This window comes from Oncorhynchus nerka, linkage group LG6, assembly GCF_034236695.1.
Source record: "Oncorhynchus nerka isolate Pitt River linkage group LG6, Oner_Uvic_2.0, whole genome shotgun sequence".
Lineage (NCBI taxonomy): Eukaryota > Metazoa > Chordata > Actinopteri > Salmoniformes > Salmonidae > Oncorhynchus > Oncorhynchus nerka.
The window spans coordinates 41398568-41425940 of NC_088401.1; the positions used below are offsets into that span (position 1 = coordinate 41398568).

The following is a 27373-nucleotide window of genomic DNA, read 5'->3' on the forward strand; positions in this document are numbered from 1 at the left end:
AATTTCTGCCATGCAAGAGCTGCCCTAGTCAACTAAGTGCTCTTATTTTGAAGTGGAAATGTCTAGAAGTATCAACGGCTTAGCCACGAAGTGGTAGGCCACACAAGCTCAGAGAATGGAACCGCCGAAGCGTGTAGCGCGTAAAAATTGTCTGTCTTCGGTTGCAACACTCACTACGCAGTTCCAAACTGCCACTGGAAGCAACGTCAGCACAATAACTGTTCGTTGAGTGCTTCATGAAATGGGTTTCCATGGCAGAGCATCTGCACACAAGCCTAAGATCGCCATGCGCAATGCCAAGTGTCGGCTGGAGTGGTGTAAAGCTCGCCGCCATTGGACTCTGGAGCAGTGAAAATGCATTATCTGGAGTGATGAAACACTCTTCGCCATCTGATGACAGGAGAACGCTACTTGCCCCAATGCTTAATGCCAACTGTACAGTTTGGTGGAGGAGGAATAATGTTCCAGTTAAGGGAAATCTTAACGTTAGTGTACAATGACCTTCTAGACGATTTTGTATTATGGATCCCCATTAGCTGCTGCCAAAGCAGTAGTCCAGGTGCCACAAAACTAGAGCCTGTAGGACCTGCCTTGTTGATAGTGTTGTTAAGAAGGCAGAGCATCACTTTATTATAGACAGCCTTCTCCCCATCTTAGCTACTTCTGCATCAATATGTTTTGACCATGACAGTTTACAATCTAGTGCTACTCCAAGCAGTTTAGTCATCTCAATTTCCACATGATTTATTACAAGTTTAAGTTTCGAGTTTAGTGAATGATTTGTCCCAAATACAATACTTTTATTTTTAGAAATACTTAGAGCAAACTTTTTCCTTTGCGTCCCACTCTGAAGCTAACTGCAGCTCTGAGTGTTGCAGTCATTTCAGTTGTTGTAGCTGACGTGTTTAGTCATCCGCATACATAGAAACTCTGGCTTTACTCAAAGTCAGTGGCATGTCATTAGTAAAAATGTAAAAAAGCAAGGGTCCTGATTCTGACTTGATTATATTTGATAGGCTTCCATTCAAGAACACCCTCTGTGTTTTGTTAGACAAGTAACTCTTTATCCACATTCTAGCAGGGGGGTGTAAAGCCACAACACATACGTTTTTCCAGCAGCAGACTATGATCATTACTGTCAAAAGCTGCACTGAAGTCTAAGAAGATGGCCCCCACAATAATTTTGTAATCAATTTCTCTCAGCCATTCATCAGTCATTTGTGTAAGTGCTGTGCTTATTGAATGTCCTTCCCTATAAGCATGCTGAAATGCTGTTGCCAATCTGTCTACTGTGAAATAGCATTGAATCTGGTCAAACACAATTTTTTCCAAAAGTTTACTAAGGGTTGGTAACAGGCTAATTTGGTCGGCTATCTGAGCCAGTAAAGGGGGCTTTACTATTCTTGGGTAGCGGAATGACTTTATCCTCCCTCCAGGCCTGAGGGCACACGCTCTCTAGTAGGCTTAAATTGAAGATGTGGCAGTATAGTCTGCTATTATACTCAGTAATTTTCCATCATGATTGTCAGACTCTGGTGGCTTGTCATTGTTGATGGACAAAAAAAAAAGAATTCACCTCCTCCACACTGACTTTACATAATTCAAAAGTACAGTTCTTGTCTTTTCATAATTTGGTCCGATATACTTGGATGTGTGGTGTCAGCGTTTGTTGCTGGCATGTAAGTTTGCTCATAAGTAATTAAAGTAGTTTGCAATATCAGTGGGCTTTGTGATGAATGAGCCATCTGATTCAATAAATGATGGAGCTGAGTTGGCTTTTTTCCCCCCAACATTTAATTCAAGGTAATTTCAGTTGTTGTAGGTTTTTACTATCATTCTTTATATAATTTATTTGTTTCATAGTGTAGTTTATTTTGATTTAGTTTAGTCACATGATTCCTTAATTTGCAGTACGTTTGCCAATCAGTTGGGCTGCCAGAACTTAATTGCCATACCTTTAGCCTCATCCCTCTCAACCATACAATTTTTAAATTCCTCATCAATCCAAGGGGATTTAAGTTTTTACTGTCATTTTCTTAATGGGTGCGTGCTTTATTAGTAACTGGAATAAGTTGTTTCATAAATGCGTCATGTGCAGCGTCTGGTTGCTCCTCACTACACACCACATACCAGAAAATATTTGAATCACTTCAAAACTTATTGTATGACCTCTTATACTATATCAGGCCCAGCCTAAGGAACTTTGTTTTTCCTAGATATGGCTATTTATATTGTGATCATTACGTGCTTTGGATTTGGATACTGCTTTAAAGCAAATATCTGCAGCGTTTTTAAAAATGTGATCAATACATGTTGATGATTGAATTCCTGTGCTGTTTGTAACTACCTTGGTAGGTTGACTGACAACCTGATGCAGGTTGCAGGCACTGGTTACAGTTTGACATTTTTTTTCCTTAGTGGGCAGCTTTGATAGCCAGTCAATATTTAAATCACCCAGAAAATATACTTCTGTTTATCACATAAATTATCAAGCCTTTCACTATCCAGATACTGACTGTTAGCAGTTGGTGGTCTATAGCAGCTTCCCACAAGAATGGACTTTAGGTGAGGAAGATGAACCTGTAGCCATATTACTTCAGCAGTATTTTAACATTAGATCGTCTAAGCTTTACAGGAATGTGGTTCTGAATGTAGACCGCAACACCACCTTCGTTGGCATTTCTGTCTTTTCGGTAGATGTTATAACCATATATTGCTACCACTATCGTCAAAGGTATTATCTAAGTGAGTTTCAGAGATCAGAATGTGAGTCATCTCACATTCTTCATGGACCTTGTTTCTTAGGCTACGTATGTTAATTATGGGCAATTGTTTTTAGCACTTGGTTGCTTGATTGTTTTTAATGCTTTACTGGGAAGATTATCAGAGGTAGACTTTCTTATGTTATTTACATTGGAGCTGATAGTGCAGCTGCATAAAGTGGTCTTCCTACGATTGCACACCACCTCAGTGCTAACAGTGTAACTCTGGTTTATAGGCTCATGATTTCTGCTTACAATAGCTGTAGGATAAAAGGATGTTTTGGCTGCAATTAGGTGTACATATATTAAATCCTGTGCTTGCAACAGTTTGGGGAAGGCCCTTTCCTGTTTCAACATGACAATGCCCCCGTGCACATAGCGAGGTCCATACAGAAATGGTTTGTTGAGATCGGTGTGGAATAACTTGACTGGCCTGCACAGAGCCCTGACCTCAACCCCGTTGAACACCTTTGGAATAAATTGGAACACTGACTGCGAGCCAGGCCAAATCGCCCTAAATCAGTGCCCGACCTCACTAATGCTCTTGTGGTGAATGGAAGCAAGTCCCCACAGCAATGTTCCAACATCTAGTGGAAAGCCTTCCCAGAAGAGTGGAGGCTGTTATAGCAACAGAGGGGACCAAATCCATGATTTTGGAATGAGATGTTTGACGAGCAGGTGTCTACACACTTTTGTATTATAAGTCATTCAAAGGTTTGTATCATTCACAACTAAAGTTGCCAAATAACTCAAATGATCACTTTTACGCTCAGTATAGCCACTCTCACTCCAGAAAGGGGGAAATATGCTTTTTTATTTTATTCAGATAAAAACAAGATTCTCTGGTCTGATGAAACCCAGATTGAACTCTTTGGCCTTAATGCCAAGTGTCACGTCTGGAGGAAACCTGGCACCATCCCTACGGTGAAGCATGGTGGTGGCAGCAACATGCTGTGGGGATGTTCTTCAGTGGCAGACACTGGGAGACTAGTCAGGATTGAGGGAAAGATGAACGGAGAAAAGTACAGAGATCCTTGATGAAAACCTGCTCTGGACCTCAGTCTAGGGCGGAGGTTCACCTTCCAACAGGACAACGACGCTAAGCACCCAGCCATGACAACGCATGAGTGGCTTCGGGACAAGTATCAATGTCTTTGAGTGGCCCAGCCAGAGCCCGGACTTGAACCCGATCGAAGATCTCTGGAGAGACCTGAAAATACTTGTGCAGCGATGCGCCTCATCCAGCCTGACAGAGCTTGAGAGGATCTGCAGAGAATAGGAGACTCTCCAAATACAGGTGTGCCAAGCTTGTAGCGTCACACCCAAGAAGACACGAGGCTGTAATCACTGCCAAAGGTGCTTCAATAAAGTAAATGGTCTGAATACTTATGTAAATGTGATTATTATATTTTTATTTTGAAAACATTTTTAAAAACCTGTTTTTTTTTCTTTGTCATGTTGTATTGTGGGTAGATTGATGGGGGGGGAAACAATTTGATACATTTTATAAGGCTCTAACGCAACAAAAAGTCAAGAGGTCTGAATACTTTCTGAATGCACTGTATATCATTTATATTGGATCATTGTGTATTCATAGCAACCCACCTTCTAAATCCAACTATTATATGTGGGAACGGAGTTTTCCACATTGTAGTGGATGCAACAATCCAGTCTAGCACTCAATTTCAGCATGATGACCTTATATTCCCATCGAGACTAATGCTGTTCTGCCACATTGGACTGGAGTGGAGCAGCACTGTCTGATTTGAGTGCCATTTTGAGTGGATGGCTGCTCAGTCATTGAGGCATTTTAAACAGCACCACTTTGCATTATAGCCCTAGATCAACTGTAATAATAATATAATAATTAGGGGGTGCTTATATAGTCCTGTTTCACTTATTTACAAATGGGTAACCTGTACAGGTGTGAAATGTAAATGTTTTTCCATTTTACACCTCACACAGAATGGGTTCGTTCACAGCCAGGGGATCAGCCATTATTGAGCAATTACGTGGAGAACACTAACACTAACACATTTGTTTAAAATTATATTCAGGGAAAGCATGGTGTTCTTTAACTAATAGAAAGGAAGCTCTATTGTGTAACATCACGTATTTTTTGGTAAATAGCTCTTTTGAATACATGCAGATCCGATATTGTTGTTTTTCACTCTGAAAGTTACAACCATGTAGGACTTAGTAGATTGCACCATATCCTAACATTTTGGGATTTGTAATGATTTTTTTCTGTATGTGGTAGATGTGTTTTTGGAGCATTCAGATTGTTAATGCTCAGTCTCAACCCTGGAACGACAGTGGCAGCGTCAAGCAACATTGAGCTGTATTGTAGGATTGAGGGTTGAGCATTCAGTCCTCTCATATCTCACTCACTCTACCTGTGGGGTAATAGGAATATACTATAGCACTGTTGATAAAGCCTAGCCTGTTCTTTTCTCTGATTGGACTATTCTTAATGTGAGACAAATTCCACAGTGACACAATGCTCCACCCGCGCTCACTCTTGCTTTCCCCCCCATGGCCTGTATTCACTCTGGGTTTTGTCTGAGCACCAGTGACAGTATCAGTGCGACATAGGGAGGAGCGGTTTAACTCCGCCACACCTCATCTGCATAGATGCACACAGTCAAGCTGGATTTTTTTAGGAATAATCTCGTTTCAAACATACCCTGACCAGCACAGGGTTAAGGACAAAACTATGTGGCACTGTTATTTAAAGGAATACTCCAACTACTTTAATTTTTTTCCTTTCAGATCTTTGCATTCTTAGTGGATTCTACCTGCTGCTGTTGTGATAATGAGTGCGTTGGCTTGTTTTGGTATACCTGCTGCATTGATTTTAATGATGCCAGCAGTGGTGCTGAGTACAGGCTAGCTCTGAGCTGCTCCGAGTTGACTTCTCTGAGCTTGCGCTCCAGTTCTGTCAGTCCTCCAAGTAGGCATCACTTCAGCTGTTCTCTGAGAAAACGGGGGGAATTTCTCTTTTAGTATCCACCCACCATGTTGTACATAGTCAGGGAGGGGAAGAAGTCTCTTGGTACACAAGGCTAAGAAGGGGGGCGCAGAATGACCTTCTGGCCACAGCATGGGTTTGAGGATGGGGTCAAAGTCCCCTGCCACCTTCTGGAAACCTCTCAAACTGTTTGCCTATTCACAGCTCACCTCGCTGGTACGTCGAGCCACCCTGAAGGACAATGTCCACACGACCAAGTATGAGAAAGTCCACAATTTCAAGGTAAGACCTGAACCTACCTGTTCAGCGCTTCTTACTTTTCCTCTTCCGTTCTTCCTTTTTCACTGCCTTTACGGTGGTTGTATCACATTTGAGGTTTGTTTGATTGGCATATTCTACGTTTTTGGAATGACAGAGGTGGAGAATTGCCAGGAACTTAATAAAAGAATATATCTGATCGGCCTTCCGACCAGTGAGCAGGATTTTGAATAGTCGTGAAGGAGGAGGGTTTGTATTAGTCCTCAGCAACTGTCCTCAGTCTGACTTGCTACCGGACCTGTCGTGGGTAGCTCATATAAATGTGGAGAGGGCGAGGTAGCAAAGCTACCTGACAGAACACAACACAGCCCTTATTTCCATTCTGCCTAGGCAGACGCTTGGGAACCCTCACAGAATTCAGCCTCATCTTGCTAATCACGTCTCTTACCAGTCAAACGCAACAACCATCTTCTCCTAAAATAATCTCAGCCATCAGCCAGATATAATTTCACTAGAGCAGTGGTTCCCAAACTTTTATAGTCCCGTACCCCTTCAAACATTAAACCTCGAGCACTCTCAAATGTTGTTTGTTGCCTGCCACACACACTATACGATACATTTATTAAACATAATGAGTGCGTTTTTGTCACAAACTGGCTCGTGGGAAGTGACAGAGCGTTTAGAGGACCAGGGCGCACATAATAATCAATAGTTTTGCTCTTTATTTAGCTATCTTACATAACAAATACAAGTTAATTGAACATTGTGAATAACTCACCACTGGTGAGAAGAGTGTGCTTGGAATCATGCGGATAACTCTGCAATGTTGGGTTGTATTGAAGATTCTGTCTTAAATCTTTTCCCCCACACAATCTTTGCCTGTATTTAGTTTTCATGCTAGTGAGGGCCGAGAACCCACTCTCACACAGGTACGTGGTTGCAAAGGGCATCAGTGTTTTAACAGCTCAATTTGCCAAGGCAGGATACTCTGAGCGCAGCCCAATCCAGAAATCTGGCAGTGGCTTCTGATTTAAATTCAATTTTCACGGAACCACTTGTTGCAATTTCGATGAGTCTCTCTTGTTCAGATATCGGTAAGTGGACTGGAGGCAGGGCATGAAAAGGATAACAAATCCAGTTCTTTGTGTCATCTGTTTCGGGAAAGTAATTGCGCACTCAACTCACTCAAGTGCTTCGCTATGTCACATTTGACATTGTCCGTAAGCTTGAGTTCATTTGCACACAAAAAAATCATTCAATGATGGAAAGAACTGTGTGTTGTCCTTGTTAATACAGACAAAAAGAGCTCCAACTTCTTAATCATAGCCTCAATTTTGTCCCGCACATTGAATATAGTTGTGAAGAGTTCCTGTAATCCTAGATTCAGATCATTCAGGGTTAGAAAAAACATCACCCAGATAGGCCTGTAGTGAGAAACTCCTTATCATGCAAGTGGTCAGACAAGTGAAAATTCATGATCAGTAAAAACTTTAAGCTCGTCTCTCAATTTAAAAAAAAAGCGTGTCAATACTTTGCACCTTGATAACGAGCACACTTCTGTATGTTGTAAAAGCTCTACATGGTCGCTGCCCATATCATTGCATAGTGCAGAAAATACACGAGAGTTCGGGGGCCTTGCTTTGACAAAGTTAACTATTTTCACTATTGTGTCCAAAACGTCTTTCAAATTGTAAGGCATTCCCTTGGCAGCAAGAGCCTCTCGGTGGATGCTGCAATGTACCCAAGTGGCGTCGGGAGCAATTGCGGGAGCAATTGCTTACACGCGCTTTCACTCCACTATGTCTCCCAGTCATGGCTTTTGCGCCATCAGTACAGATACCAACATGAGCAGCAGCTACATTTGGCTACATACGGACCGTTAGTGGAATTCCCGCAAGAGACTAACAGTTAATGTGATTGGATGTTAATTATTTGACAAGGCTACCTGTATTTGACATTGTTATTTCACTGAACACTAGATGGTTTAATTTTGTTTGGCAGTGAAACAAGGCTACTCAGGCGAGGAAACATAAAGAATATGTATAATTTAAAAGGTATAGCATTTTCACAATAATTCATTTTGTTTTGTGAGATTTAAAAAAACAAGACTGCATTAACACCAGTCCATTAGGTTTTCTCATTTGTTGTTTATCTTGTCATTTGCACAAGAGGCCTATCCTCCACGTTCCCATTCCCAAAATAACAATCTAAAACCAGGTGTGATTTTATTATTTATATTTTTGGGTAATCATGAGTAAAATCTTATGAGTCCACTGTGCTTTTCACTGGAGATAAATGTTGAACATTTCTGATTGGTCTCGCCATTACCTGGCAGAACTAGGCATTTGTTTGTGATGTGGTCCCGTTTTAGATTTCAATGATAATCCTGGCATTGTCAACCATGGTACTCACGAACACTCCTGCCACACTCCAACCACCATTTAAGACTTGCCAGTCTCTCTCACAAGGATAATTACCAATTGGCTCCTTCAGTGTGCGCAGGCTGTGGAGAGCCAGGGGAAGGCCAAGTATGTCCATCTATCCTTCCATCCAGTAAGAAAGTGACCAAGTTTTCCAGCCTTTCTTCCTCTCCCCTGCAGGTGCACACCTTCCGGGGACCCCACTGGTGTGAATATTGTGCCAACTTCATGTGGGGCCTCATCGCTCAGGGAGTGAAATGTGCAGGTAAAGGGAGGGTGGGAAGCGAACTGTGATCTTTGTGTTTTGTCTTTTTACACACAGCTAATTTGAACCTGGTTTTGAGGAGATGTCACATACAGCACCATACAAGTGTCTACAGGGCATTTGTAACTTCACTCTGGTCATCTATTTCGAGTACAGAGCTCTCTGGTGTGAGAGTGGCAGAGAGCAGAATAATTGATGAATTGAAATGTTGCCAGTAATTGACTATCACTAACCCTCTTGATAACATGAAAATAGTCTAACCAGCTCTGGAAAGGTGAGTAAAATGGTCAGTGTGATCTGTTCTCTCATTTTTGTATTTAAAGTAGCTAGCAAGCTAATCAATGTTAGCCAGTTAGCTTGGGTGCTTGACTGCCGTTGTTTTATTTTTGTTTAACCTTTTATTTTAGGGAAAACAAATTCAAACCAACAGCGCATTCGGAAAGTATTCAGACTTTTTCCACATTTTGTTATGTTACAGCTTTATTGTAAAATTGATTAAATTGTTTAATGGCAAAGCAAAAACAGGTGATTAGAGATGTTGGCAAATGTATTAAATAAAAAGCTGATATCACATTTACATGGGTAAGGGTAGGCATCAACACATCTGCCACACTGATCCTCAACACTGGGGCCCCTCAGGGGTGTGTGCTTAATCCCCTACTGTACACCCTGTTCACCCATGACTGCGTGGCCAAACACGACTCCAACACCATCATTAAGTTTGCTGACGACACAGCAGTGGTCGGTAGGCCCTTAATGTGAACGAGACAAAGGAGTTGATTGTGGACTACAGAAAAAGTGAGGCCGAACATTTTCCTTGGTGTCCACATCACCAGCGATCTATCATGATCCAAACACACAAAGCCAGTTATGAAGAGGGCACAATACATTTTCCCCTTCAGGAGACTGAAAATATTTGCCAAGGGTCCCCAGATCCTCAAAAAGTTACACATCTGCACCATCAAGAGTATCCTGACTGGTTGCTTCACCTCCTGGTATGGCAACTGCTCGGCATCTGACCGCAAGGCGCTACAGAGGGTAGTGCATATGGCCCAGTACATCACTGGGTCAAAGCTTCCTGCCAACCAGGCCCTATATACTAGGCGGTGGAAGAGAGCACAAAAAATTGTCAGACTCTCGTCACCCAAGTCATAGACTGTTCTCTCTGCTACCGCACGACAAGCGGTACCTGAGCGCCAAGTCTAGGACCAAAAGGCTCCTTAATAGCTTTTACCCCCAAGCTATAAGACTGCTGAACAATTAATCAAATGGACACCCGGACTATTTACATTGACCCCCTCCACTCCCATTTTGTTTTTATACTGCTGCTACTTGCTTTTTATTATCTATTATCTTTACCCCTACCTACATGTACGACTAAACTGTACCCCGCACATTGACTCAGTACCAGTACAGTATATAGCCTTCATTATTGTTATTTTATTTAATCAAGTGGTAAATTGCATTGTTTTGAAGGGCAAAGCTTTTTTATGATGCCTTTCACAACCAAAATTACTACAACTACTTGTATTTGCTTGGCTGGGTAATTAACCTACTTGTTTATAAAAACGTTATTTGTTTTTTTAATACAACTTTTCACATAACACAACTGTTGATGAAGCCGTCTGTCATCAGGGCAGTAAACTCAAGTCAAGCTAATTCTAAATCGTCACTAGTTACCACAACCACAAAGTTGTAAAGCAGACCTATTTCTATAATTTGTCTTCTTAAAATGTGATTTTAACCCCAACCTTAACCACACTGCTAACCATATTCCTAAACATAAATTAAGGTGGTGATCTTGTCTTAGAGTAATGTTATACTATGCTATTACAGTGATTCTTGGGGATCTTCAATACTGCTGACATTTTTTGGTACCCTTCCCCAGATCTGTGCCTCGACACAATCCTGTCTAGGAGCTCTACGGACAATTTCTTTGACCTCATGGCTTGGTTTTTGCTCTGACATACACTATCAACTCTGCAAACTTATATAGACATGTGTGCGTGCGTGCCATCCCATAACATCAAAGATGATCAATGAAAACAGCATGCACCTGAACTCAATTTCGAGTCTCATAGCAAAGGGTCTGAATACTTACAATACCAGTCAAAGGTTTGGACACCGACTCATTCAAGGGTTTTCCTTTAATTTTACTATTTTCTACGTTGTAGAATAATAGTGAAGACATCAACTATGAAATAACACATGGAATCATGTATTAACCAAAAAATGGTTAAACAAATCAGATAATGTTAGGTTCTTTGAAGTAGCCACCCTTTTGCTTTTTTATTTGTAATATTTATTTAGGGTGTAGATCAGCTTTAATATTGCAGATTGTTGCTTCCATCAATGTAATTGTCTGCATAACTTCATATCTTGAAAACTGTACTCTTTCAGAAAGGTTCTTAACCTATAAATGTTTAACGGGCACAGTATGTTTTACATTAGTTATCTTGTTGTTATTAGTCCCAACCTTCAGCTCCATTCAACCCCTCCCAAATATCTCTTAACACCATCCATATTGGATTTCTATTTGCCACAGTTTTTCAACTGTGCTGTGATGTTTCACAAAAGTTCTGAACCTTTCTATTCTCATTGTTTCTACAGATTGAAAATAAACGTTTTTACTAAAAGTATTATTATATTATTGATCGATTGACTATGACTTTTCAGATCGCCCAGTAGTGCTATCTGCAAGGTTAGCTCCAGGTAAATATTGCAATGCTTCAGTCATTCCTGGACCTGTGACCAAAAACAGGCTACATATGGACAGTACCAAAACAAATGATCTAATGATTCTGTCTCTTCGCAGCAGAATCTGCAGAGCTGGGAATGTTGTATCTTCCATATAAATAACATTGTGTTAGTTGCAAGAATTGTATATAATTTAAATTGTGTTTTGAATCTGGCGTCGTATTACCATAAACCATGTGTCATGGAATCGGTGAGTCAATCTCTTCCCAACTATTTAGTTATCTATATGGCATGGCATGGCTGTCAAGTTTTTGGTCCTTACAGTAAATTAAACTGGTATACTTTTTTTATTTATCACAATTTTCTTGAATCAATTATGGTTTTTAATGCAGGGCCGCCAGACTTTTCCCCACTTCCACTTTCCCCTTACATGTTTGCGGTAATGCCGCAATTAGTTGTTTGTAATTATGGGTAGATCAGACCTTTTCATATGTTTTAGTTCGCTGCATGTATGACAACTCCACCACTTATACCTTATTATTTTTAATTTTTTTCTGGACGATTTAAATTGAAATTGCAACCAACTTTCTATGGCTTGTTTTAAAAATAGCAATATTCGGGAGATTTCCTTTTCAAATTACTGAAGGTGAGAGGTTATAATCAGAAAAAAGGGGAAAAAGGTGTTTCTTGAACAAAGGGTGAGACATTCTTACTAATTTGCTAGAGAACCATTTTGGATTTAAGTATAACTTTTGTATGACAGAAGCCTTTAGTGAGAGGTCTAATGCTTTAACGTTTAATAATTTCTTCCCTCCAAATTCATATTAATTTTATAAATAGGTGTGTTTTAATTTTGTCAGGCTTGCTATTCCAAATCAAATTTGAATGTTTTTCCTCATATACTTTAAACTGTTTGCTAGGTGTAGGCAAGACCATAAGCAAATAGGTAAACTGAGACATGACTATAGAGTTAATCAGGGTGAGGTTAGTAAAATTATCTAGATCCTCTGAGGCATACAATTTGTGGATTTAAAAGAAACCATGAATCAGCATATAATGACACAATTGTTTTTAAGCCCTGTATTTCTAATCCCTTCATATTATTGTTGGATCTGATTTTAATAGCTAACATATCGATGGCCATAATAAATAGATATGCCAAACCTCCAAACGAGCTTCAATGCCATAACACTCCTTCCGTGGCTTCTAACTGCTCTTAAATGCTAGTAAAACTAAATGCATGCTCTTCAACCGATCTCTAACTGCCCGCCCACCTAGCATCACTACTCTGGACGGTTCTGACTTAGAATATGTGGTCAACTATAAATACCTAGACTGTGAACTCTTCTTCCAGACTCATATTAAGCATCTCCAATCCAAAATGTAATCTAGAATCGGCTTCCTATTTCGCAACAAAGCCTCCTTCACTCAAGCTGCCAAACATACCCTCGTAAAACTGACTATCCTGCCGATCCTCGACTTCGATGTCATTTACAAAATAGCCTCCAGCACTTTACTCAACAAATTGGATGCAGTCTATCACAGTGCCATCCGTTCTGTCACCAAAGCCCCTGATACTACCCACCATTGCGACCTGTATGCTCTCGATGGCTGGTCCTCGCTACATATTTGTCGCCAAACCCACTGGCTCCAGGTTATCTATAAGTCTTTGCTAGGTAAAGCCCCACCTTATTTCAGCTCACTGGTCACCATAGCAACACCAACCCCAGCAGGTATATTTCACTGGTCATCCCCAAAGCCAACACCTTCTTTGGCCGCCTTTTCTTCCAGTTCTCTGCTGCCAATGACTGGAACGAATTGCAAAAATCACTGAAGTTGGAGACACATCTCCCCCACTAACTTTAAGCGTTTGCTGTCACGAGCAGCTTACCGATCGCTGCAGCTGTACACAGCCCATCTGTAAATAGCCTATCCAACCAGCTACCTACCTCATCCCCATATGTGTTTTTTCTGCTCTTTTGCACACCAGTATCTCTACTTGCACATCTATCACTCTTGTGTTAATTGCTAAATTGTAATTACTTCGCCACTATATGGCCTATTTATTGCCTTACATCTTTCATTTGCACACACTGTATACATATTTTCTATTGTGTTATTGACTACTTTTGTTTATCCCTCTTTTAACTCTTGTTGTTTTTGCTTTATCTTGGCCAGGTCGCAGTTGTAAATGAGAACTTGTTCTCAACTGGCCTACCTGGTTAAATAAACTCTTGACCGTTTAAAACTTTGAGATGTAGCCATTATTTACTATTTCACACCTAGGGTTACTATACATGATTTTAACCCATTTTATAAGAGATTATTTTAAATTGAAATGTTTCAGGCATTTATATAAAAAGCCTTTTCAAGGTCTGCTATGAATAGCAGGCCTGGTTTACCAGATTTTTCATAGTGTTCTATTGTTTCCAATACTTGCCTTATATTATCTCCATTGTATCAACCATGTAAAAAAAAACTGATTTAGAATTAATAATATCCAACGCGCTATAAATTTTGAGATGCAGTGCCGGGGCTCCCGAGTGGCACAGTGGTCTAAGGCACTGCATCTCAGTGCTAGAGGTGTCACTACAGACCCTGGTTCGATTCCAGGCTGTATCACAACCGACCGTTATTGGGAGTCTCATAAGGCGGCGCACAATTGGTCCAACATCGTCTGGGTTTGGCCCGGGGTAGGCCGTCATTGTAAATAAGAATTTGTCCTTGACTGACTTGCCTTGTTAATAGGGATAGGCGTCCCGCTACCTGTCGACAACATCTGGTCAAATAAATAATCGTAATATTAAACATTCATGAACATACAAGTATCTTATATCATTTAAAAGCTTACATTCTTGTTAATCTAACTGCGTTGTCCGATTTACAATAGGCTTTACAGCGAAAGCATACCATGTGATGGTTTGAGGAGAGCGCCCGACATCAACATATTTTTCAACCAGCACAGGCTTCATAAAATCACAAAGCGATTTAAATAAATCACTCACTTTTGAAAATCTTCCTCTGTTTGCAATTCCAACGGTCCCAGCTACAACATGAATGGTCGTTTTGTTAGATAAAATCCTTCTTTATATCCCATATCCCAAAAAGTCTGTTTAGATGGCACCATCGATTTCAGTAATCCACTCGTTCAACATGCAGACAAAGGAGTCCAAAGAGTTACCGCTAAACTTTGTTCAAACAAATCAAACTATGTTTCTATTTAATCCTCGGGTATCCTAAAATGTAAATAAACTGTAATATTTCATACGGAAAGAAGTATGTTCAATAGAAAGTAAAATGAGTAAGCGTGCATCCTCTTCACCACGTGCCAACCGACTTATTTTGAACCTGGAGTCTTTGTACAAAAACTCAAACTTCTTGCTCATTTTTGAAGAAACAAGCCTGAAACAATGAACAAAGACTGTTGACATTTAGTGGAAGCCATAGGAATTGCAACGGGAGCTCAATGGGGGGGGATTTCACCTGCCATATCAATTGTGTTATAGTCTCAGACATTATTGTAACATTTCTAGAAACTTCAAAGTGTTTTCTATCCAATGCTACCAATATATGCATATCTTGGCTTCTGAGTAACAGGCAGTTTTCTTTGGGCACATCAGTCAGGCAGAAATTCAGGAAAATAGACCCTAGCTCTAAGAAGTTTTAAATAAAGGTCAAATATTTTTTGTTGTAAAAAACAAAGTACATATTATGGCAAGAAAAGCTGAAATAAGCAGAGAAACGACAGTCCATCTTTACTTTAAGACATGAACCTTCAGTCAATTTGGAAATGTTCAAGAACTTTGAAAGTTTCTTCAAGTGCAGTCGCAAAAAACATCTAGCGCTATGATGAATCGGGCTCTCATGAGGACCGCCACAGGAACGGAAGACTCAGAGTTACCTCTGCTGCAGTGGATAAGTTCATTGGAGTTACCAGCCTCAATTGCAGCCCAAATAAATGCTTCAGTGTTCAAGTAACAGACAGCTCAACAACAACTGTTCAGAGGAGACTGTGAGTCAGGCCTTAATTTTGCAACCGCCGTGTCTTTGTGAGACACAGAGTTCGTGACAGGATTATCTCCTCATATGTGTGGTTCCCACCGTGAAACATGGAGGAGGATGTGTGAAGGTTTGGGGTGTGCTTTCCTGGTGAGACTGTCTATGATTTATTTAGAATTCAAGGCACACTTAACCAGCATGGCTACCACAGAATTCTGCAGCGATACGCCATCTTATCTGGTTTGCGCTTAGTGGGACTCTCATTTGTTTTTCAACAGGACATTGACCCAACACACCTTCAGCATGTGCAAGGGCTATTTGACCAAGAAGGAGAGTGATGGATTGCTGCATCAGATGACCTGGCCCCCACAATCCCCCAACTTCAACCCAATAGAGATACTTTGGCATGATTTGGACCGCAGAGTTAAGGAAAAGGAGCCAAGAAGTGCTCTGCACATGTGGGAACTCCTTAAAGACTATTGGAAAAGCATTCCAGGTGAAGCAGATGGAGAGAATGCCAAGAGTGGGCAAAGCTGTCACCAAGGCAAATGGTAGCTATTTGAAGTATTTTAAATACATTTAGATTTGTTCAATACTTTTTTTTGGTTACTACATGATTCCAGGTGTCATTTCATAGTTTTGATGTCTTCACTATTATTCTACAATGTAAAAATAAAGAAAAACCCTTGAATGAGTGTGTCCAAACTTTCGACTGGTGCTTTATCAAAATAAGGCATCTGTTTTTAATTTAAAAAGTCAACTTTATTTCAGTCAACTGAAATAAATTAATTAAGTCCTAATCTATGGATTTCACATGACTGGGAATAAAGATTGCTGGATATTGGCGGGAACTGGAACACGCTGTTGTACTCATCGATCCAGAGCATCCTAAACATGCTCAATGGGTGACATGTCTGAGTATGCAGGACATGGAATTGTGTACAGATCCTTGCGACGTGGCTGTGCATTATCGTGATGGTGGCGGATGAATTGCATGACAATGGGCCTCAGGATCTCGTCACCGTATCTCTGTGAATTCAAATTGCCATCGATAAAATGTAATTGTGTTGGTTGTCTGTAGCTTATGCCTGCCCATACCATAACCTCACCACCACCATGGGGCACTGTTCACAACATTGACATCAGCAAACCGCTCGCCCACACGACGCCATACACTCTGTCAACCATCTGCCTAGTAGTTGAAACCGGAATTAATCTATAAAGAGCACACTTCTCCAGCATGCCAGTGACCATCGAAGGTGAGCATTTGCACACTGAAGTTGGTTACAATGCCGAACTGCAGTCTGACCCTAGTGAAGAAGACAAGCACGCAGATGAGCTTCCCTGAGATGGTTTCTGACAGTTTGTGCAGAAATTATTTTGTTGTGCAAACCCACTAGTTTCATCACCTATCCGGGTGGCTGGTCTCTGACAAGTAAATGTTAGTGATGGAGTGATGAATCACGCTTCACCATCTGGCAGTCTGACGGATGAATCTGGGTTTGCCGGATGCCAGGAGAATGCTATCTGCCACACGGCATAGTGCAAACTGTAAAGCTTGGTGTGGTCTGGGACTGTTTATCAAGGTTTGGGCTAGGCCCTTTAGTTCCAGTGAATGGAACGCTACAGCATACAATGACATTCTAGACTGTTCTGTGCTTCCAACTTTGTGGTAACAGTTTGGGGAAGGCCCCATGACTGTGCACAAAGCAAGGTCCATACAGAAATGGTTTGTCAATCGGTGTGGAAGAATTTGACTGGCCTGCACAGAGCCCATTGAACATCTTCGGGATGAATTGAAACGCCGACTGCGAGCCAGGCCTAATCGCCTAACATCAACAGTAATTGTGTGATGGCGGGGGTGCAGGGCTTTGTTCCAAACAAAAAACGACAAGTGTTCTTGCTTTATTTCTTCAAAGTTAATGCTAGGAGAGGGGAAAAAAGTTGAAGGCTCTTTCCTTTAGTAATAAAAGTGCTTTGGAATTAGATTGGAGAGGTGTGTATGGCCACTTTGAGACACCAGTTAGACCTCTCACTCAAACCCTTGTAATCATTTTTTATCTTGCACCTCTGTCCTAACTGACGCCGGAACTTCTACAGATGTGTAAGCTGGAGCATTGGTGCATTGTGGGAGGCAAAAAGTCTGTCTGGAGAGACTAATTTCAAGGAGTAATATAACTGTTTATTACGGCTTTTCCTGGCACGGAGGCTTGCTACACTCACACATGCAACTTTCACTCCGTTGACGGAAGTCTCCCTCTGTGATTTCGGCTTAAGGATATGAGTGATTTGATCTGGAAACTCTTTTTGGGCTGGTGCTCAGTGGGCTAGCCTCTACCAGTATGTACCAGTTTGCTGTGCCCTACTCCTTCAAGACCACACACCTTTAGCCCCTACTGCATAGCAGCCTGTGAGGAACAACACCAAAACTTGTCAAATTAAATGAAAAAAGCTTGTCATATAAACGTGTGTGTCTCAAGATCACATGGTGGTCATTAGTTCATTGCCTACTAGCCTTTTCATCATTGACCTTAAGATGCCAAATCATATCAGAGCATCATCTCACTACTGACCTTGCACCGAGAAAGAAGTTGACGTCACAGGATTTAGACTGCTGTCTGTGGGTGCATGTGTGTGCTGTATTCTAGGTTCTTTATCGGCCAACACAAAATACCACTCCGATAGTAATTTTTCTCAAAGTTGGCAGAATGTCAAGTGCATTCACTAATGCCAGTACATTGGTGCTGGCATAAGTGACTGTAACAACCTAAGCATTATGAAACTTTAATTCTTTCAAATAGGCCTAACGTAGCAAGTTAGCAATAAATGTATGTTTGACACTTTCCCATTTGCCCTCAATACAACAACAACAACAAAAACTACCACTGCTTAATGCTTTATTTTAGCTGGGAAATAATTAAGGGTGGAGTTAGATCTTGCTTTTTCTATTCCGCTCTTGAGTTGCTCAAGGTGACATCAGCAGCCTTGGCAACCCACCCGGAACTGACGACATGCTCTAGTTTTCAATGCCACTTTTAAGGGCGAATTGATCAGAGACCTTAAGAAATGATGTGCATGATAGTGTGGGTTCTTACTCTTGTACTTTTCTTGATTAGAAGTATTTGTCTCTCTTTCTAATGTGTAATCGCTTGATGCTCTTGTAATACAGGGCTCCCTTGCAAAGGAGACTGGTCTCAATGGGACCTCTTGCATAAATAAAGGTTCAATTAAAAAAATACACAATCTCCTATTGGAAATAACATTGAGGACAGTCTTTATGCATTGTTAAATTAAATGATACAGCATTTTTGCTAATCCCATCTTTTTTTCTCCCCAGATTGCGGTTTGAATGTCCACAAGCAGTGTTCCAAAATGGTGCCAAATGACTGCAAGCCTGACCTCAAGCATGTCAAAAAAGTATACAGTTGTGACCTTACGACACTGGTAAAAGCCCACAATTCCAAGCGACCCATGGTGGTGGACATGTGCATACAAGAGATTGAGTCTCGAGGTGAGCAGTGGAAAATGACCCACTTGGGATGTTTTTTTGCTATAGGGTGATGGTTTGACAACCTCCAGTAACAATGTTCATGTTACTTTGTTCAAATTTCCTGATGAGTAATGGAGAGATGTTAATTTGATGAAAATGTAAAGCCGTTTAATTCGTCATTGTCTTTCTCTCCCCTCCTCCTCTAACTGGAGGTGTTCAGTCTGAGGGCCTGTACAGAATCTCAGGCTTCAGTGATCTGATTGAAGATGTGAAGCTGGCTTTCGACAGAGGCAAGGTCCTTTTTTCTTTGCCACCGTATCTCATTCAGTTGCCTGCTTTCTGGGTGGGGCAGTCAGTGGGTATCAATTGGACTTAGGCCTGGACAGCATTTTTCAAACACTATTGTTGCAAGATTCGGGAGAACTAGGTTGGACAAAAACTGATTTCATTGTTTATTAATTACAGTTATTTCATTGTTGATTGGCCTTACCTGATAACTGCCATTGAGTGCCTACTGAGTTTATAATCTCTAGACCGACTGCACAACCACAGAACTATGTCATTCTAAGTTATCCTTTTGGATGCTTGGCATCTTTTAATTAACTGCCCCATCTATAGCCAAGTTAAAATCCTCCCTCTGTCTCCCAATAGATGGTGAAAAGGCGGACATTTCTGTGAATGTGTATGAAGACATCAACATAATCACTGGCGCACTGAAACTGTATTTCAGGGATTTACCCATTCCTCTTATCACGTACGACGCCTACCCAAGGTTTATGGAGGCAGCAAGTTAGTCCTAAACTTAGCACGTTTTATGAATTTTTGTTATTGGGTGTGTGTATTATGGTTCCTGTACTGCAGACGCTGACTGTGTGCGTTTGTCGGGTCCTAGAGATAACGGATCCAGACAAGCGGTTGGAGGCCCATCATGAAGGTCTGAAGCTGCTGCCACCTGCACACTGTGAAACACTGTGTTATCTCATGGCCCACTTAAAGAGGTGAGACCAGATATCGTTGTATATTATGGTAAAACAGGCATACAGTTCCTAGTCATTGAGAAGAGACAATGATTAGATTTACAAGTCTATTAACAACAATAAAAACAAAAACTTCTGGAGACGTCTGGATTGCATAAATATTTGCGCCCTTGGAGCAATACTTGGTGGAAGCACATTTGACAGCCATTAGGATGTCCGGTTTTTGGCCACAATTTAAAAAGAGCTAATATTTGTAATTTTCACACCACTTTGCACTGAGCTGGAGGCAGTATACGTTTTTAAAGCATATACTGTGGCTACTTCGTAGTTTGAAACCTGAGCATTTTATTACATAATATGATGGATGTTTTACCTTGCTTCAATGTAGCCAAGACAAAATCTCACTATCAGTGGACGCAATCATTTTATTACTGACATTAAAACTAGTAGCTTATTTCTCGTGTTCTATTGGTTTTCAACTTTGTTTCATTGTCCGGTAGCCAAATACAAACTTGTGCGTATTGCTGCCGTAATAATGTAAAGAAATAGTTTATCAACGTTTTAAGCTAAACGTTCTGATCTGTTGCATCAGATTCATTGCTTTAAAAAATGTATGGCACCTAGGCCTACTGGTTTTATGAATTTGAAATATATCGTCCCACAACTCTCCCAGAGTCTGTTTGGGCTATTTCTTTCTCGACAAGCTGACCAATAGAGTAGAGAAACTTTTCTACTATGGGGGATAGTAGATTTCCTTAAGTAATTTGAATTAAATTGATAAAATAATATTGCCTAATTTAGCCTACTCCTTGTCGACAATAATTCAAAATGGACTACTAAAGCATGATTTGGCCACAGAGGATCATTAACTTCAGTCGGAAGGAAAAGCAGTGAGCGTTGCAAATACAAAATAGATGATTGTTGAGTTGCAACTGTCACTGAAAAGCAGAGGCCCAGCCAGGCATATTACAGTATTTCTAAATTCAATCACAGGAAAACATAGTTTGGAAAGCAAATGGCTATTCCTGTAAAGAGAAGCAATGAAAGACAGTAGTATTTTAGCTATCAAAATGTTCAATTTAATTCAGAAACAACAGTAGGCCTATAGTCGATCTTATTGGCACCAGCGGAGAGCATCGGCCATATGAATATACACACTGCGCATATTCACACTCATTGTTGGGTCAGTACCACTTAAGTTTGTTTTTGGACAATTTCCTCCTCCAGTTTAGATGGACGTCGTATTCTATTTGTCTCACCTTATCGTTGGCCTATTTTAATGGACAATGATGCTTGTTTAATAAAGTTAGATCAAAGCTGAATCAATGTCTACAAGGTCACATAATGATAGCATTCTATATTACAGAACATAATATTCTTTTTTATTTTACCTTTATTTAACTAGGCAAGTCAGTTAAGAACACATTCTTACGTTCAATGACGGCCTAGGAACAGTGGGTTAACTGCGTTGTTCATGGGGCAGAGCGACATATTTTTATTTTATTTATATTTTTATTTTATTTGACCTTGTCAGCTTGGGGATTCAATCTTGCAAACTTCTGGTTACTAGTCCAACGCACTAACCACTAGGCTACCTGCCGCCCCAATAATAGTATAACGTACTGAACTAATTTCTTATGAGATTTTAGGATGATTGTGTGACTGGTCACATTTTTCTCATGTGGCCAAAACTCCGCAGCATGTGCCAATAGACAAAATATGTGTGTTTATTGAAACAAAACACAGGTATGCTACAGTTAACACCATCTGCTCTAACATTTGCTCACTGTACATGATTCAAAGCAACACTGTAGGCCTACATAATTGAAGATCTAAATATATTTTCCCATGAAACTGATGGAGATCAAATGGTTGGCATGCAGATGCTGCATGGATGTTTCAATGGTAAAACTTAGAATTATCATTCACGATTGACAATGAGAAATGTGGTGGGTGACCACAAAAATGTGTGCGTAAAGTAGATGTAAAGAATCACATTCACAACGTGATTCGGATCTTCAGAGACCATCTGCCAATGGCGGTTCTAGTGTTAAAATGAGTAAATGTTTGTTTAACAACTTATTGTGTGACCTAGGGAAATTCTTAGCACAAATACTTATGCAAGAAAGACCAAGGCCTTTTTTATATTATTAAATGTTCATATTTTTTACTAGGCGTGTTATGTTTAACAGTAGGCAATAATTGTTTTATGGTAGAAAACTCAATGGTTTTGAATGAGCATTGAATGAGTATGACAATGACACTTTTTTTGTTGCTTGTTACCCTTTCCTGCTCTTCAAAGGGTAACCCAAAATGATAAAGACAACCTGATGAATGCAGAAAACCTTGGCATTGTTTTTGGGCCCACCCTCATGCGTGCCCCAGACTTGGATGCGATGACGGCACTCAATGACATCCGCTACCAGAGACAGGTGGTGGAGACGCTCATAAAGAACGAAGACATTCTGTTCTGAAAGGGGATGACAAACAATGAAGGAAACTTAAATCATGAATAAGTGATTTACTCATCATTTAGAATGGAGGAAGTGACAATTGTGTTTTTGAAAATGTTCCCTTTGTTAAACCAAGACTTTAATAATAATGGAGTATTTGAGCCATTGTACATTCTCTCCCACTCCCAGTGAACCCTGTCTGAAGAGATGTCTGTTGGGTTTGGATCACGTACCTTAGACTTGTCTTTTGCATGTTCACCCCCCCCACCCCCATTTCTGTCGGGGGTAACTGATGGAACACACATTCCTTCTGGATAGCTAGTATGTGTTTTGTTTTCAGATATTGGGTCACACCAAAGAGATGGACTCATCTTTATCTCTGACATTATAGTGTCTGTGACAGCATGGGCAGTGCCATTGAAGCTACAAGCCATAGGAATCCCCACCCTGTTGGCTACTTTTACTACTTTAAAATGGTGTAAGCCCTCAATGTCCATGCCAAAACGGGTTATGTCCATGATGAGTCCTATCTATTTTCACAGGTCACACTCACTCATTAACTGCTCTCTCTGATCTTGTAGTGTAGATGTGGCTCATTGTTTCATGATGGGTTTATTCTTCTTGTGAATCACTAATGTACCTGGGTATAACATCAGTTAAAAACCTTTTTAATTTTGTTTAATGTTGTTTGTATGTTCTTTTACATTCAAACACCTTTTTGAGGTGACTTATTTTTTAAGAGATGCAGTGGGATATTTATATAATTTCAGCCAGTAGTCCTAGCACTCAAGCCAAAATGGGCGCCTTAAATGTACTATGTCATATTAGCGGTGTGTCCCGTGTACATCTCCACTGCATTTACATTATAATGACATGCCACACAATTGGCACTCACTGCCCCTACTGTCAAAGAGCAGCCAATGTGCTCAAGCCTCCCACTTCTACCTTGCAGCATCATTGTATGTGATGGTGCCTTTCAACCTTCCTATCAACATTGTCTATCTGTTTTGGTTGTTTGAAGTTTATTTAACTAGGCAAGACAGTTAAGAACAAACTCTTATTTTCAATAAAGGCCTAGGAACAGTGGGTTAACTGCCTTGTTCAGGGGCAGGATGACAGATTTTTACCTTGTCAGACTTGAAACCTTTTGGTTACTAGTCCAACGCTCTAACCACTAGGCTACCTGCCGCCCCAGTGTCTGTGTCCCTTTTTTCCCCGGGTCAGACTATGGCAAAATAACTTAAACTGTATATTTCCTGAAGAAAATGTGTGCTTGCTTTAGCTGTCTAAAAGTAGTAGTAGAGACCGTAGTAGTGGTAGTTTTGATTGATTGTATTAATATCAATAGCATTAGTGACTGGTAAAAGTAGTGTTTTCATTTTAACATTCTGAAAGTTTCAACAGTGGGAAGTTTATGTTGAGTTAAATCTGCCTATCAAAGTTTGGTCATATGCGCATCCTTAAAAACATAGGCGTTGGGCTAATAAAGAATACTAGTATAGAACAAGAAGGCCTGCACACTGTTAAAGCTCCCAATTCACCGCTTTATTGACAACGTTTCGATCTGAAACGGATCTTCGTCAGGTCAAACAAACTGAGTGTTCACATCCCAAAATCTACAGGCGTGGCCAAAAGTTTTGAGAATGAGACACATTCATTTCCACAAAGTTTGCTGCTTCAGTGTCTTTAGATATTTTTGTCAGATGTTACTATGGAATACTGAAGTATAATTACAAGCATTTCATAAGTGTGTCAAAGGTTTTTATTGACAATTACATGAAGTTGATGCAAAGAGTAAATATTTGCAGTGTTGACCCTTCTTTTTCAAGACCTCTGCAATCCACCCTGGCATGCTGTCAATTCACTTCTGGGCCACATCCTGACTGATGGCAGACCATTCTTGCATAATCAATTCTTGGAGTTTGTCAGAATTTGTGGGGTTTTGTTTGTCCACCTGCCTCTTGAGGATTGACCACAAGTTCTCAATGGGATTAAGGTCTGAGGAGTTTCCTGGCCATGGACCCAAAATATTGGTGTTTTGTTCCCCGAGCCACTTAGTTATCACTTTTGCCTTATGGCAAGGTGTTCCATCATGCTGGAAAAGGAATTGTTTGTCACCAAACTGTTCCTGGATGGTTGGGAGAAGTTGCTCTCTGAGGATGTGTTGGTACCATTCTTTATTCATGGCTGTGTTCTTAGGCATAATTGTGAGTGAGCCCACTCCCTTGGCTGAGAAGCAACCCCACACATGAATGGTCTCAGGATGCTTTACTGTTGGCATGACACTGGACTGATGGTAGCGCGTGCTCACCTTGTCTTCTCCGGGACAAGCTTTTTTCCGGATGCCCCAAACAATCAGAAAAGGGGATTCATCGAAGAAAATTACTTTACCCCAGTCTTCAGAAGTCCAATCCCTGTACCTTTTGCAGAATATCAGTCTGTCCCTGATGTTTTTCCTGGAGAGAAGTGGCTTCTTTGCTGTCCTTCTTGACACCCGGCCATCCTCCAAAAGTCTTCGCCTCATTGTGCGTGCAGATGCACTCACACCTGCCTGCTGCCATTCCTGAGCTCTGTACTGGTGGTGCCCTGATCCCGCAGCTGAATCAACTTTAGGAGACGGTCCTGGCGCTTGCTGGACTTTCTTTGGCGCCCTGAAGCCTTCACCACAATTAAACCGCTCTTCTTGAAGTTCTTGATGATCCGATAAATAGTTGATTTAGGTGCAATCTTACTGGCAGCAATATCCTTGTCTGTGAAGCCCTTTTTGTGCAAAGCAATGATGACGGCACGTGTTTCCTTGCAGTTAACCATGATTGACAGAGGAAGAACAATGATTCCAAGCACCACCCTCCTTTTGAAGTTTCCAGTCTGTTTCGAACTCCGAGTGATCTCCAGCCTTGTCCTCGTCAACCTGTGTTTACGAGAGAATCACTGACATGATGTCAGCTGGTCCTTTTGTGGCAGGGCAGAAATGCAGTGGAAATGTTTTTTGGGGATTCTGTTAATTTGCATGGAAAAGAGGGACTTTGCAATTAATTTTAATTCATCTGATCACTCTTCATAACATTCTGGAGTATATGCAAATTGTCCATCATACAAACTGAGGCAGCAGACTTTGTGAAAATTAATATTTGTGCCATGACTGTACACATTTCACCTCACATGACCATTGCCGACATGACGCATGGTGGGGTACAAAAAAAACATTTTGTATATCTCCAATAATTAAATAACAATGAGATGGGTGCATGTAATTGTTCCATAAAATATATACAAAATAACCAAGTGGGTAACCTGGAAGGCAAAACAAATCAAAGTAAAGTAACATTCACGTAAGAAGTGGTCTGATATCAAACCTCTAGGAGAGACAGTACACAAACGGTGAATCAATACAATTCCCTTCTCAATAATAGTTATCGGCATCTCCTCCCATCCTAAGAGTCTTAACACGTTCAATGCCAATGTATCTCAGAGTTAATGTTGTGACGAGCCTCCATGAAATGCGCAGCAACAGGGTTTCTCTGGTCAAGGGTTCTGATATTACTCCTGTGTTCTGCCATCCTTGTTTTCAGAGGTCATTTTGTTTTTTTCTACATAGCATAGACCACAAATACATTTGATCGGGTATATCACATTTTTTGAGGAACATGTAATGATGATAATCTTAATGGCCTTGGTCGTAAAAGGGTGATTGAACATTGTGCATTTGTGGTTTAGTAAGGTACTCGGTCACCACTTCTTTGCTCCAGACCAGTGCAAGGGGGAGTTAGAGCACTGATTGTGCTTTTGGGTCCTACTGTGTCTCTAACTGAAAATGAATGGGTGACATAAACCTAAATAGAAACTGATAATTGTGCACGACTTCAGTATTACTTACGAAAACTGTTGTTACACTAAGGTTATAATTTTATTTTGTTAGAATTATTTTGTTCTTACTGTAGGCCTCTCCCGACCAATCACATTGTACAGCGCCTAAGTAGTGCAACGGTATAAGACGCTGCATAGCTGTGTCGCTACAGATGCTGGTTCAATACATGTGCTGGCCTCGACTGGGAGACCCATGAAATGACTGAAGGTTTTTGGTTTCTCTCCCTCTAAAAACATAAATAAATCATTCTAAATAACAAACTGGCTTTATTTACAAATTATTAACTGTCTCACCCCATGTTGAAGAATTGCATTTTTCTCACTCATTTTATGTTATTTGAAGACGAAATCATATAAAAAATATAGTTGTTTTCTGAACAAAGTGATTTTTATTAATTTAGAATGAAATAAAAGCCCATTGGATATTCTCACAGATGTATTATTAACCCTGTTATTAGCAGGACAATATATTGGTCATATTGGTCATGGCTCCCGAGTGGCGCACAATGGGCTGCCTTGCAGTTCTCCAGCTGTATCCACTGAAAGCGCGCAGGGTTCAAGGCACCACGGCACTGGATGGGCCGCAGAGCCCCACACAGAAGACTGACCTAGCCCATAGGGGAGGGGGTGGACCCACTGGCACCACTTCAGGGGGCATTGCACTAATAATGGCGCTGACTAAGGACATGTTCCCGCTGTTCTGTTCTTAGTGCCAGTCTGCACATTCAAACTAAAACAATGCAACTAATAATGACATCTTTATCATTATTTTATTAATGAAAGCATAAAAATACTATTTCAAACAGCCAATGTTTATTTAGTTATGGATCCATAACGAATTACTATGGGAATAAATATGACTGAAGTTAGAAGCAATAGGATTTGAAGCAATAGCCTACAACTATTTTAGCACCGTTTCAGGATGCTCTGAGACAAGCATGGGGACTAGTCTTGATAAATCAATGAGATTTTTATTTTCACTGAATCTCCGTTTGGGTGTTGGTTAGACTAGAATTAGATAATGAGGGTGTAGAAATGTCACGCTCTTAGTGTAACCTTTATTTAACTTGGCAAGTCAGTTAAGAACAAATTCTTATTTAGAAGGACAGCCTACTCCTTACTCCCCGTCGGGGAATTGAACCCCGGTCTCCCACATGCCCGCAGGAGATTTTTTTTTTTTTACTAAATAGCCAGGCACTGTACTCCCGACCGTC

The 27373-nt window shown here is 40.6% G+C and overlaps 1 protein-coding gene across 2 annotated transcripts in view; it reads left to right on the plus strand.

Moving 5' to 3' along the window:
• The window catches only part of LOC115130450 (N-chimaerin), a 54526-nt gene extending 28106 nt beyond the window's left edge, over positions 1 to 26420 (plus strand). For both annotated transcript variants that reach the window (XM_029661616.2, XM_065019569.1), the window contains exons 7-13: positions 5938 to 6015; positions 8592 to 8676; positions 18710 to 18883; positions 19075 to 19152; positions 19514 to 19651; positions 19755 to 19860; positions 22142 to 26420. In XM_029661616.2, coding sequence (XP_029517476.1) covers positions 5938 to 6015; positions 8592 to 8676; positions 18710 to 18883; positions 19075 to 19152; positions 19514 to 19651; positions 19755 to 19860; positions 22142 to 22313 — 831 coding nt within the window. In that variant the 3' untranslated portion in view covers positions 22314 to 26420. The remainder of the gene's footprint in view (positions 1 to 5937; positions 6016 to 8591; positions 8677 to 18709; positions 18884 to 19074; positions 19153 to 19513; positions 19652 to 19754; positions 19861 to 22141) is intronic.
• Positions 26421 to 27373: the final 953 nt, after the last annotated feature.